The 12,312-nt window shown below is 44.0% G+C and overlaps 1 protein-coding gene across 1 annotated transcript in view; it reads left to right on the top strand.

The window, feature by feature from the left end:
• Positions 1–12,312, top strand: part of lats2 (large tumor suppressor kinase 2) — a 36,622-nt gene that overhangs the window by 15,157 nt on the left and 9,153 nt on the right. Inside the window, exons 3-4 of the mRNA XM_080412777.1 lie at positions 8,974–9,106; positions 9,330–10,936. Of these exons, the coding sequence (XP_080268903.1) occupies positions 8,974–9,106; positions 9,330–10,936 (1,740 nt within the window). The remainder of the gene's footprint in view (positions 1–8,973; positions 9,107–9,329; positions 10,937–12,312) is intronic.

The following is a 12,312-nucleotide window of genomic DNA, read 5'->3' as shown; positions in this document are numbered from 1 at the left end:
CCACCACAACAAAAGAAACAGCCGTAATCATCAAATGGTCATGGATGACAAAATGCATTAATTCATTTGATAGTTTTCTTATAAGATAAGTGATAAAACCTTTCCACACAGTTCCTCTCCGTGAGGAGAAATGCATGAAAAAAAACCCAAAGACAATGATGGATGGCAGTAGAAAGCCATTGTGGGCTGCATGTCGTGAGAGCCATATCCTGGGCCGCAGTGTTGACCTCCATTGGCTGTGAATGGAGCAGAGTAGAGCAGTGGTGCTCTGGTCAATCCAAACAGGAAGAGCCCATTCAATGGCAGCAGGGTGGAACAGTTCCTCTACCGCCCGTCGCGTCGCCACCGAGAATGTCGTCTCTTCTCCCTGTCTCTGTCGCTAACATCGTCTCTGTCTGTCTGTCTGTCTGTCTGTGTGACTGTCTGTTTAGGGCTAATTTATACATTGTCACATAGGTGTGTCACTGGGCAAAAATAACAGATTTGACGTAGTCGTGCGACAAATTATAGATAAGTCTTCTTTCCTGTCTGTTTGTCTGCCTCTCTCTCTCTCTTTCTTTCAGTAACATTGTCTTTTGTCTGTCTGTCGGTATGTCTGTCTGTCTGTCTGTCTGTCTGTCCAGGTTACATTGGGTCTGGTCTGTCTGTCTCTGTTGCATCATCTCTGTTGGTACTGAACCATTTGCGTATCAAAATATCTAATTGCGATTGCAAGTCAATTTGTGATTTTTATCTGAAGGCAAGCTTTAAGCTACTTGTAATGTCAAGAAAATGGACAATTGTCAGAAGTAATGTAAAGTATACATTATATGACAGTGAGCTAAACATGCAAAAAAGAACATGGTACTTTTAATATGTATCTAACAGTTAAATTAATATTGTAGTTTGATTCAACCAAATATTACCTAAAACACTAGAATACCTTGTTTAGAAATCCATAACCATCCCCTCCTTTATGCAATCAATTGCAGCCTTTGAGATTTGGAAATTGCAGTAGTTCATATTGCGAATTTGATTGTTTTTCGATTATTTGTGATAATGTTTTGATTAATTGTTCAGCCCATTTGTGCATTCCATGCCCCGACTATCTTTGGTTTTATGTACGTGCAATTGTGCATGTCTGTATGGATTTCCTTTATGTGTGTATTCATGCCTTTGTTTTTCTCAGACTATTCTTTGCACATTTGTATTTATTTTTCAGTGATATAGTCATATGGGAGGAGCAAGGCTCACTGGACCAGTGGCTCCCAAACCTTTTAGCCTGTGACCCAAAAGAGAAATTTGATGTCTCCCCTGGACCCAAACTAGTGAAAATAGCCGATCTACAAGCTTACGACGCGTTGCTTAAAAGTTAATTTGTGGAATTTATTGTAAATTCTTTGAATTTTGTTTATGAAAAATTGTTTGAATTTCTTTTTAATGTATGAAAAAAAGGGTGATATTTACTCGCAACCCACAAAAATCAGTCGGCGACCCACAATTGGATCCCGACCCCCTGTTTGGGAAACAGTGCCATACACGCTGGGGTCATTATGTTCATATCTTAACACATTCCCTGCCAGAGGTTTTTTTTTATTTTACTTCCCCCAGTGCCAGTGTTTAATTTTTTTTTACACAGGAGCCGAGATACAGGATTTTAAAGTATTAAGTTAACCAAGGAGTGAATGGAGCTAGAAATCTTTGGATCGTGATATCTCTGGTTCTGTGTGGATAAATTGAAAAAAAAAAAGACAAAAAAAAAAAAAAAAAACTTTTTTATTTTTTTTTTGAAAAACGGTTATACTCGTGGATGGATTTTTTTGGCAGTAAACGGGTGTATTTTTCATCAACGGTTATACTCGTGATTGGCAGGTAAAGTGTTAATATCAATATCAATATAATATCTTTACTGTCGGGTGGAAACCTCCTATCTCCATATTTCAACTTACGTTTTTTTCTTCTCATAAATTAATGCCCTACTTAATCATACAATAGTGTCGCACAAAGGTATGGGTTTGAGAGACGAGTTGCTAAATGTGTGATCAACAATTTTTACTACCTTAACTACTTGCTACTTGTGTGTGTGCGTGTGCGTGAGTGCGCATGCGTGCGTGCGCACAGGGGCCAGCAAACAGACCAGTCATTCTGCAGAGCCTGGATCCCCTTTTTTTTATTGCCACATTCCAGAATGCTAATGGCCGCGGCAAAACGGCCCCCCGTTGAAAAGCCCCCCGTCCTTCCTCCCAGGGGCGGCCCTGGGCCCCCCCCTGGGTCCGGCTCTCTGTTCTGTTCCCCCTCTTCTCTGGAGACGCAAATTACAGTAAGACGTGGCCCGTTACATAATCACCTTTTTTTAAAAGGAAATGTTCTGTAGGGAGGAGAGGGGTGTGTCTTGGGGGGGGGGGGGGGGGGGTTCGGTCCATCGCCTCAGGCCCACTGCAGTACAGGGGCAAAGTGCGGCAGGCATGGCCGGCTAGCCGGACAGGGAGGAATGCGACGCACACACTAAGCATATTAAAAGGCACCGATGCAATGTGTGTGAGACAAACAAATATGGCGGCGTTTATGTAACTCTGGGGTCGACAGGATGTGGCTCGGGGGGTACAGTGTGTGGATGGGTGGGCGGGACCATGTACGTTTGCTGTCGTCTCGCTCTGGCCACATGACTGGACATTCCTAACTCTGCTCTGTTATACATGATTTAAGATGTTGTACTGGTGGTGTGTTGTCATGTGCCAAGATTAGCTGATCTACAAGCTCACAAAGAGTCTCACTGTGACACGCTGTGAGCTTGTGGATCAGCAATTGTCAGCATACAACAAAGTACACATCAGGCCCACACTGGTGTCATTATTACCACTGATGAATTGATTTATGATGTAGAAGAGGCCAGTGCCGTCAGTTCAGCAAAAGCTAAGGTATGGCAAGGTTAGGGTTGCCAAATTCCCAGAGATGAAACCTATCGCGCCGGATTTTTTTGGGGGGGGTCACCCCGAAATGCATAGAAAACTATGCATTATACCTATATCACAATACAAACACAATAGACTTACACCTGCATTAGGCTACTAATCAGAGATTATCACATAATAAGGGCTAGTCAGAGAAAAGGCAAACTGGAGAGAGAGAGACAGAGAAAGAGGGAGGGAGAGGGGGAACAACTGACAGACAGATGGACGGACAGAGAGAAAAGACAGACATACAAATAGCTTGAATTCCTGCTTCCTGGGCTGTGGAATGTTGGGAGAGAACATCTGTCGCCATGACAGCCGGGTCAGGGCTGGAACGCACCGCCAGGCCCGTCCACAGGCGACTCCACCCAGACACACACATAGGCATGCCATGCATACGCATATAAACTGAAACACAAACTGAAACACACGGCACACCCCTCAAAGCACAACACACATGCATAGATGCACACAGTGCCAAGAGAGGGAGGAAAACAGAGGGCTATACTGTGTGTGTGTGTGTGTGTGTGTGTGTGTGTGTGTGTGTGTGTGTGTGTGTGTGTGTGTGTGTGTGTGTGTGTGTGTGTGTGTGTGTGTGTGTGTGTGTGTGTGTGTGTGTGTGTGTGTGTGTGTTTTAATTCAACCACATGAACCCTAACGTCCTTGTTCCAGACATATCATAATAGACAGACATTTGACCAATCTGCTATTTTCAGCTTAGAGATTTGGTGTAGAGAGAAAATAGGAGGGGGTCAATTGGTTAACCCCTGGTTAACTTAATAAACAAAATGCTCTTTCTTTCCTGTATGTGTGTGTGTGTGGGGGGGGGGGCGGTTACACTGTACATTATGGTCTTTTGCACACACTCACCCACTCCTACACACCCAAAAACCAACACACACACGTGAACCTACTGTTTCCTGCCTTTCAGAGCTGAAAACATTGGCCGCTGTCTTAAACTACTTTTTTCTTTGACCGGTTCCTTCCCTCCAGGGCGCTTAGGTGTCCCAAGCGTTCGAATGTGTGTCCACAAACGTTTGAAACTTGTGTCCCAGATGTCTGAATGTGTGTCCCAGATGTTTGAATGTGTGCGTGCTCCGTGGCCCAAACATTTGGGCAGAGACCAGTGCCAGCAAATCTATTCTCCGTCCCCTGCTGTGTTTTCTTATTTTATTCCTTTCTCAGCACTTTTTCCACTAGAAACTTGGGTCATTGATATGGTCACAGGAATAATGGGATGCCGCTGTTATAATGGCACTGCAAATGCTGGTTGCTCATAATAACGGTGTAATGCCGGGAAATAGTTGATGTGCAAGTTCATAATACATCACGGTGTGATGTGTTGTGAGCTTGTAGATTGGGTATTTTCAGCACGCAACATGCAGATCGCTCTTTTCTGATTACATAAAAACGTATACTGTTTTTTTAAACTCAGATTTTATATACATGTATATGGTATACGATCTTTAGTTTTCTTTATTGCTTACAGTTTAAATTGTAACCCCTGTATTGTGATCGTCTGTGATCGTCTGTGGAAACCTCACGTGTCCAAAACTGTTACTTTTCAGGATTTGAATTCAAAAACGGTAAAAGTAGCAGATCTGCTTATTTTGATGACTTTGTGTGACGCTGTAGTATGATCAAGTAGGGCGTTAATAGACGGAAAAAAACACAACAAGTTAAAATATGGAGATAGGAGGTTTCTGTCCGACAGCAACGGTATCACAGCACCAGATTATTTCCAATACACAGCCCTAACCCATGTGTGGTCCTCTAGTCCATTGGTTCTCAAAGTGGGGTCCGGGGACCCCCAGGGGTACTTGAGGGGGTTCCAGGGGGTCCCCAGCAAAATGTGTGAATATAGCATCACAATCATTTTAAACTTTTATACTTTGGCAATTCAAAAATAGCAGATATACAAGCTCATAGCGCGGCACCGAGTGCAGCGCTACGAGCTTGTAGATCTGCTATTTTTGAAAAATCGTGAAAATGTGTGCAAATCTTTGAATATATATATTTCTAAAGCGAACATTTTTAACTCAAATCTTTGCTTCTGGGGGTCCCTGGAACAAAATATTTTGATGGGGTCCACGGCCAAATACATATAATTTTGGGGGTTCTTGACATGAAAAAGTTTGAGAACCACTGATATAGAAACATACGTTTTTCAGAATACTGTTGAGATTTAGGAGACATGTAGAATCCATGGCTGCCATGGCTGTCTCAGCACGCGCTTGCTGTTGCGCCGCTGGCCTGCAGGAGCACACATGCAAGCCTGCATGCCTGCAGAGTGGCAGCAGCCGGCCCGGTGTCTGAGTTGACGTGTCTGTGTGGTGAGGTCATATGCCATTCATAGGGATTTCCTCATCTAGGTGTGGGAGAGAACGAGAGAGGCCTCTCTTTAGTTTATAGTGTTGGGTTCACAGCCTTGTTTATGTTGTTGGTGGTACGGCTGTCACGATCATGACACTTTAGCTGACCGTTCATTGTTATACAAATAATTGCGATTTATATATTTTTGGGCATTGAACATTAGAACTTTAGAACATTAGAACAAAAGCTATATAAATAAATGTTACATTTCTGTTTTCCGTTTAGGCTTTGCAAACCAAATTTGCACGCAGACAAATGTTATTAAAAAAGCCATGAAGCCTATTATGCCTACAGTAATGTTATACTTATGGGGCTAATAGTGATAATAGCTGGTCTACAAGCTCACAAAAACTTTCAAACATTTCTCAACATTTTTTAAATGTTTTGCCATTTAGAATTTCATCTAAATACCTAAACTATCGACGGAATGGACAGTCAGCAATGTTGAAATAATGTGGAAATATCATGACATTTGTGTTAATTTCATCCTGCTGTTTTTACCACAAATTAATGGAAATCATTCTAACAATTATACTGAATAATTGCAATTAGCTCAAATAATTGTGACCAGGCAATTATGTAATAATTGTGACAGCCGCCCAGTTGTTGTGGGAGGCTGTTTGCAGCCTAGTTGTTGTGGGAGGCTGTTTGCAGCCTAGTTGTTGTGGGAGGCTGTTTGTTTGCATGCTCGCTCACTCACCAGAGTGAAAAGGACAGGAGGAGAGATTCAGAAAGCGAGCAGAGGAATTTGACTTGGCAATGTTTGTGCAGAAGCAGTCGGCAAGTAAAGTTGACCACTTGTACAGTTTGTGAGTGTGTACTGGCACACATTGTACTAGGACAATATGACCTTATGTAGTGTAAATAGAGTAAAGGGACATGGCAAGACATGCAGTAGCTGGGCCAGCTATACATATACGGTATCTGAATGGCTTCCTGTTTGAATCCCCTGCTAGTTCACCCATGGCCACTTTACATCGTTACAAAGACGGTAAGAACACAGAGAGGCTATGGAGTGAACCATAAGTATAGCTGCAGGTTTGACTTTGTTTAATTTAATACATATTCGGCCTTGAATTGTTCAAATTAAATTAAAGTAATAGTAATAGTATGTAAGGTAGTAAAGTCCTCCAAATAAACTATTCCTGATCTAATCCTTTGTGACCATAATTTTTTTTTTTTTTAAATCTATGGCTATTCTTTTGTTAAGCTGAATAGACCCTTAGTTTAGGCGATAACCCCAGATCACATTTTGTATTCTTGTATAGAAAAGTCCAAAACAGGGTTCTTGAAAGGTACATATCCGATTGTGTTAAAAAGGCTTCAAGTGGTAATGGGTTTCATTCCATTTCAACACACCACCATTTAGTAAACAAGTAAAATAAATAAGCAAATACTAATATATTTGTGAAATTGTCTCAAGTATCAGCATCATACATATTGGGCCCCATTTTGGGCGGCGCGTTACCCATTATCCCTAAACTTCTTTGCCATTTTTTACTATTTTGAAAAACATTTTAAAATAGTTCAAATAGCCAATCTACAAGCTCACAACGTGTTGATGTATATCGGACTATTTGAAAATGTTTTTCAAAATTGTAAAAAATGGCAAAGAAGTTAGGGTAAGGCGCCGCCCAAAATGGGGCCCCTTATCATTTATAACTATTATATAGCTCTATAAGAAAGTTGAAAAATAAAATGCTAGTACTGTATGCTACGATAGTCTATCGATTGGCTAGATATCATTAAAAAAAAAAAAAATCTTTATTTAAACTCCAGTTTCTCACAATGTGATCCAGATGGGCTCACCAGCCTCTTGCTAGTGGGTCTACCCTTAAAAAAACAACAACAAAAAAAACTAGTGTCCAGGGTTGATGGAACAAATTCCTCATTTGGATTCCAGGTTTGAAAAGCCTTCTAATCGTCCTTGCTTTAAATGAACGGATTGACCAGTGGAATGATTGGCATCATTTTAATAAAAGGGTGTAAACTGGCTGGAATGTTCTGCGAGTATCGCCCCTAGTGTTTTTTTTCCTTCTCTTGATCATAAATTGCCTGTTCTGGCTGGCTTAGGGCCTTTGTGGTTAACCAACATTTTTGAGATAGGTGACCTACATACCTCTGGTCTCTTCCAATGACCCACCTGTTGAACCGCAAGATTCCAACTGTGGGATGAGCACCCCTGGCCCCCACCTGTGTGGTGGCATCTGGGAGCCAAGTCTAAGAAACATTATATGCTTCCACACCAGTAAATTACTGTTGTTAAACATCTACATTATACAATATCCTTTTTTAAAGATTGCTTATAGAAAATACTGAGTTGGGCAGTTTAGAGAGGTCTCCTGGGTCACTGACACTATCTTTAAATGTTCATGTTTCTTCTAACTTATAGAGTGTAAGTCTAAAACGGCTGCAACTGTATTATTACTGTTAAAATATACAGACACGGCTGTGTTGTATTTTCTATTCTTTAGAATATACTGTACAGATGCAGCTGTGGCAGAAATCTCACTTTTTTAACAGTAGAGATTCTCAAGCAACAACGTTCACCCGGTTTGAGGATTAGCTGAGGTGCTTGAACTTACAAATAATTGTAAACTAAGAAAGTAGTGTGGCTACAGTCGTTGTAAACGGCGCGTGGGGGCTTGTAGATTGGTTATTTGGGGTATTTTGAAAACTTTATGAAAAAAGATCTTCACCAAAAGTGTGGAAATCTCCAAATCAAACCCAAGTATAAAGACACTTTGATAATCAGGCACAGTTGAAGGGCTTGAGCACGGAGAAGTACAGTATTTAATTTTAAGGGAGGGGTGCATCTATTAATCGAATTAGTCGATTTAAAAAAAGAATCGATTAGTTCATAAAATAATCGACTAATCAATCCCTATTTTGGTCATGCCATTGAATCGATTATTTGATCCATTGAAAAAGTGATCAATAGCATAATCGCTAAGAAAGCAATTGATAGTTGCAGCCCTGTTTGAGATTTTGGTTGGATGATGATGTTGTGCTGTGTGTGGGCTGTGAACATGTTCGTGGCCTGTGTTGTTTCTATGTTGTTATGACGGGTACAGGAAGTCACTGGTACATGACCCCAACTGGAGAGGATGCAGGTGCATGGACGGCCACTGGGACAATGTTTTTAAATCCTCCTCATGTATGTGTGTGTGTGTGTTTGGGTGGTACACATGTGTTTATGTATGTGTATGTGTTTGATTTATAGAGGGCCTGTGTTTTTTGTTTGTGATATATTGGAGTACAAAGGACCCCAATGGAAACGAGCCATAGTGCTTTCTTGGGTTTAAAATCCTCTTCAGACCTTGTATTGAACTGTACTTCCCTGTGCTTGTCTTTGCAAACTGTTAATAAAGTATTCAATCAATCAATCAAGTTATTATAGTCATAGTTTTAGTCATCATAGCTTAGTTTTTATTTAGTATTTTATTTCGTTTTCGAAGGAAGTCGGCAAACATTTTATGTCATAGTTTTAGTCGACAAAATTAACACTGATTGGCCTAAATCATCACACAAGTTACACAGCATTACAATACGGTACCTATTCGGTACCTATACTAGTATCGGACGTGGTGGTACCGGTTCTAGTATATTACTCAACCCTAATTTTGGGCCAGTATTTCTAAATATCACATTCCCTTCTGTCTCCTAACAGGAAATGGCAGTGCGGGCCTTGAAGCAGACAGGAAGCAGAAACATTGAGGCGGCCTTAGAGTACATCAGTAAGATGGGCTACCTGGACCCCCGCAACGAACTCATCGTCCGTGTCATCAAACAGACCTCGCCAGGTAAACGCACACGCACGTGCACACAGCACACACACACGCACAGCTCTCAATGCGTCGGGATGTGACACATTGTGACCTTGTAGATCAGCTTTTTTTGGGGCTATTTTTGAATTGTTCATGATTATAATTGATTAAACCGATTAGTTTGATGAACTGCACGTCTCTATTGCATGTTGTAAGTAACCTAACATTAGTCATGATGAAATCTTCCTTGTCCCTTCAGGAAAAGGTGGCATGCCAAACTCCATGGACCACCGACCCCCACTGGAGGCTTCAGGGGAAGCAGGTGCCATGCCATCATACCACCAGATGGGCGCGCCCATGTACGACGGTGCAGCAGTAGCGTATGGTCCTGAGGGACCCTACATGGGCGCTCCCCCTGTCATGAACTACATGATGCCCCCGTCTGGTGCAGCACAGGGTCCTGCCATGGGTAACCCCATGGGCAGGCCCCCCAGTATGGGTGCCTACCCCCCAGGTATGGCTCCGCAGAGCAACCCAGGAAACGCCATGTACCCGCCTTCGGCTCAGCAGAAGGCTTACCCTGGCAGCATGGAGCAACATGGGCCCATGATCAGCTACAATGTCGCTGGCCAGCCCCTGCAGCTCCAACCCCAGCCTCCAGGGGGCCCGGTGCCAGGTCCCCACTACGACTACAGCCACCCCCGGCCTCACATGATGGAGCCCTCGGGCTATGGGGTCAAGAGGAGCGCCTCTTTCCAGAACAAGATGGTGCCTCCTCCCATGCAGAACGGGCCGGGAGGTGGGGGAGGTGCAGGAGGAGGCGGAGGGTACCCCGTCAACCTGTACCTGCCTCCCCACGCCCACTCACATCCGCGCCAAGCCAGCCCCACCTCCCACCAGGTCCACATGATGTCTCGCTCCCCTGGCGGGGCACCAGGGCCTATGGGGCCGGACTTCCCTGACCTCCCCCAGAGCCTACTCACCCCCTCCAGGGCCAGCCTCAACCTAGACCTGTATGAGCACCACTGGGCCGGGCCTCCGGGACCCGAGGGGGCCCCTCCCGCCAGACAACCCCAGCCGCAGGGCCCGTTCAGGGGGGAAGTTCGAAGCGTGCCCAGCCGAACCAACTCCTTCAACAACCGTCCGGCCGGGCCGCCCAACAGCGTCCGGCCCGCCATGGCGGTAGCGCCACCCACAGCTAGCAAACAGGATGCCTCTCTGGGACCCCCCAACACCATCACAGCAGTGACCTCACCTCCCATCCAGCAGCCTGTGAAGAGCATCCGGGTGATGAGGCCCGAACCCAAGACGGCGGTGGGACCCTGCCACCCCGGCTGGATGGCTGCCCAAGCTCAGGCCCAGGAGACAGCTGAACCCCTGGCCTACATGCCAGAGGAGCCTTACACCCTGGAGCCAGCTCAGGAGCCTCGCTGCCCGCCGCCCCCATACCCCAAAACGCTGCTCATGTCCGGGGCAGCCGGTGGAGAGGCTGGGGCCATGGAAGTGGCCGGAGCGATGTGCGGAGCTCCCGAACTCGTCGTGGTCGTCGGAGGCCCCACTTCCAGAGGCGTGCACGCCGCAGGTGGGAGTGGAGGGAGCGGGAAGGGGGAGGAGAACCAGCAGCACGTGAAGGATAAGACGAAGGCGGCGAAGGGGGAGAAGACGGTGAAGGACAAGAAGCAGATCCAGACGTCGCCGGTCCCTGTGAGGAAGAATGGCCGTGACGAGGAGAAGAGAGAGTCACGCATCAAGAGCTACTCCCCGTTCGCCTTCAAGTTCTACATGGAGCAGCACATCGAGAACGTTATGAAGACTTACCAGCAAAAACTGAACCGCAGGCTGCAGCTGGAACAGGAGATGTCCAAGGTGAGAAGACCAGATAAAAATCCAAATGCTTTTAAATGATATACAGGCAGCTTCATTTGCCTGTGACAGTTTTGTGACTATTGCAATTTTTACATCACAAGCAATTTATGAATGTGAGGAACACGGGTTGCAGACCGTGTCTAATTAAGGTATTCTGGTCAATCTGGTGCACATCCTCTGGCCTGCTTATCCAATCCAATATTCAGTCAAAAGAGTCTCACTTTTTTTTAATACAAAGAGTTTACAATTGATGTCTCATCAATTGTAAACTCTATGTATAAAAACAAAAAGATGAGGGAGGCGTATATAAGGCAATGACAGTATTCTCCCTCGTGTTTTTTAGACAGGGATGACCTATGTCCTCCAATGAATCACTGGCTGCATTTGTGTGAACATGTCCTTACTGTGTGAACATGTCCATTACTTTGACCTCTGGTCATCTGACCGCTATTCAGAGAGATTTTGAAACATTTTGAAAAGAGACCAAATGCGTCACAGTTAGTACCAGACAAGTTAGGTAAGAGGCAGATTTTTTACGATAAATGTTGGGGGTCCTGAGGTCAGCTGGCGTCGTGCTCTTTCTACATCAGGAGTTTTTTTTTGTTTGTTTGTTTTTGCTGTTATGGACTGGAGACAATGAGCTGACATGAGCTGCTGTAATCTTCTCTGATTATTTGCAAGCGTTTCTTCTTTGCCTGATAAAACATGATGACATGATGCATAACAGGTCTCAAGAATCAAGAAGGTTTTATTTGCCACTCACTCATACATGTACTGTAAGACAGTGGCTCTCAAAGTGGGGTCCTTAGGGGGTTCCAGGGGGTCCCCAGCTAAAGTATTTAACATAGCATCACAACCATGTTAACCACTTTTTATATTTTATATGTGGGCTATTCAAAAATAGCAGATCTACTTGTACATCTGCTATTTTTGAAAATGTTTGAAAGCTTTTGAAAATGTTTGAAAGCTATTGAAAATATTTGGAAAACCTTGAATAATTTAGATTTTTTTAAACATAAATCTTCTCTTCTGGAGGTCCCTGGCACAAAACATTTTCAGATGGGGGTCCGTGGCCAAATACATATCAATTTAGGGGTCCTTGACATGAAAAAGAACCACTGCTGTAAGAAGCAGAATGTTATGTTAGAGCATAATAAGATAAGAAATATGATTAAAATGTACAGGCAAGACCCACACTCTAAACCTTCTGTAAAAGTAGCTTAACCTGCCGATGCAGAAAGGCTTAAAAAACAGAATAAACAACAAAAAACTAAAAGCCTGTACAGCCTGGCGGACAACCGCAAGCTGCAAGAAGTGTGAGCCGTGCTGGAAGCCAGATTCGATCCAGGTCTGATCAACCGATCCAGATGTACTAC

The sequence above is a fragment of the Gymnoscopelus braueri genome (assembly GCF_963280865.1).
Source record: "Gymnoscopelus braueri genome assembly, chromosome: 18".
NCBI lineage: Eukaryota > Metazoa > Chordata > Actinopteri > Myctophiformes > Myctophidae > Gymnoscopelus > Gymnoscopelus braueri.
Note: the sequence above shows the minus strand (reverse complement) of the source record. Positions and strands in the feature narration are given on the sequence as shown.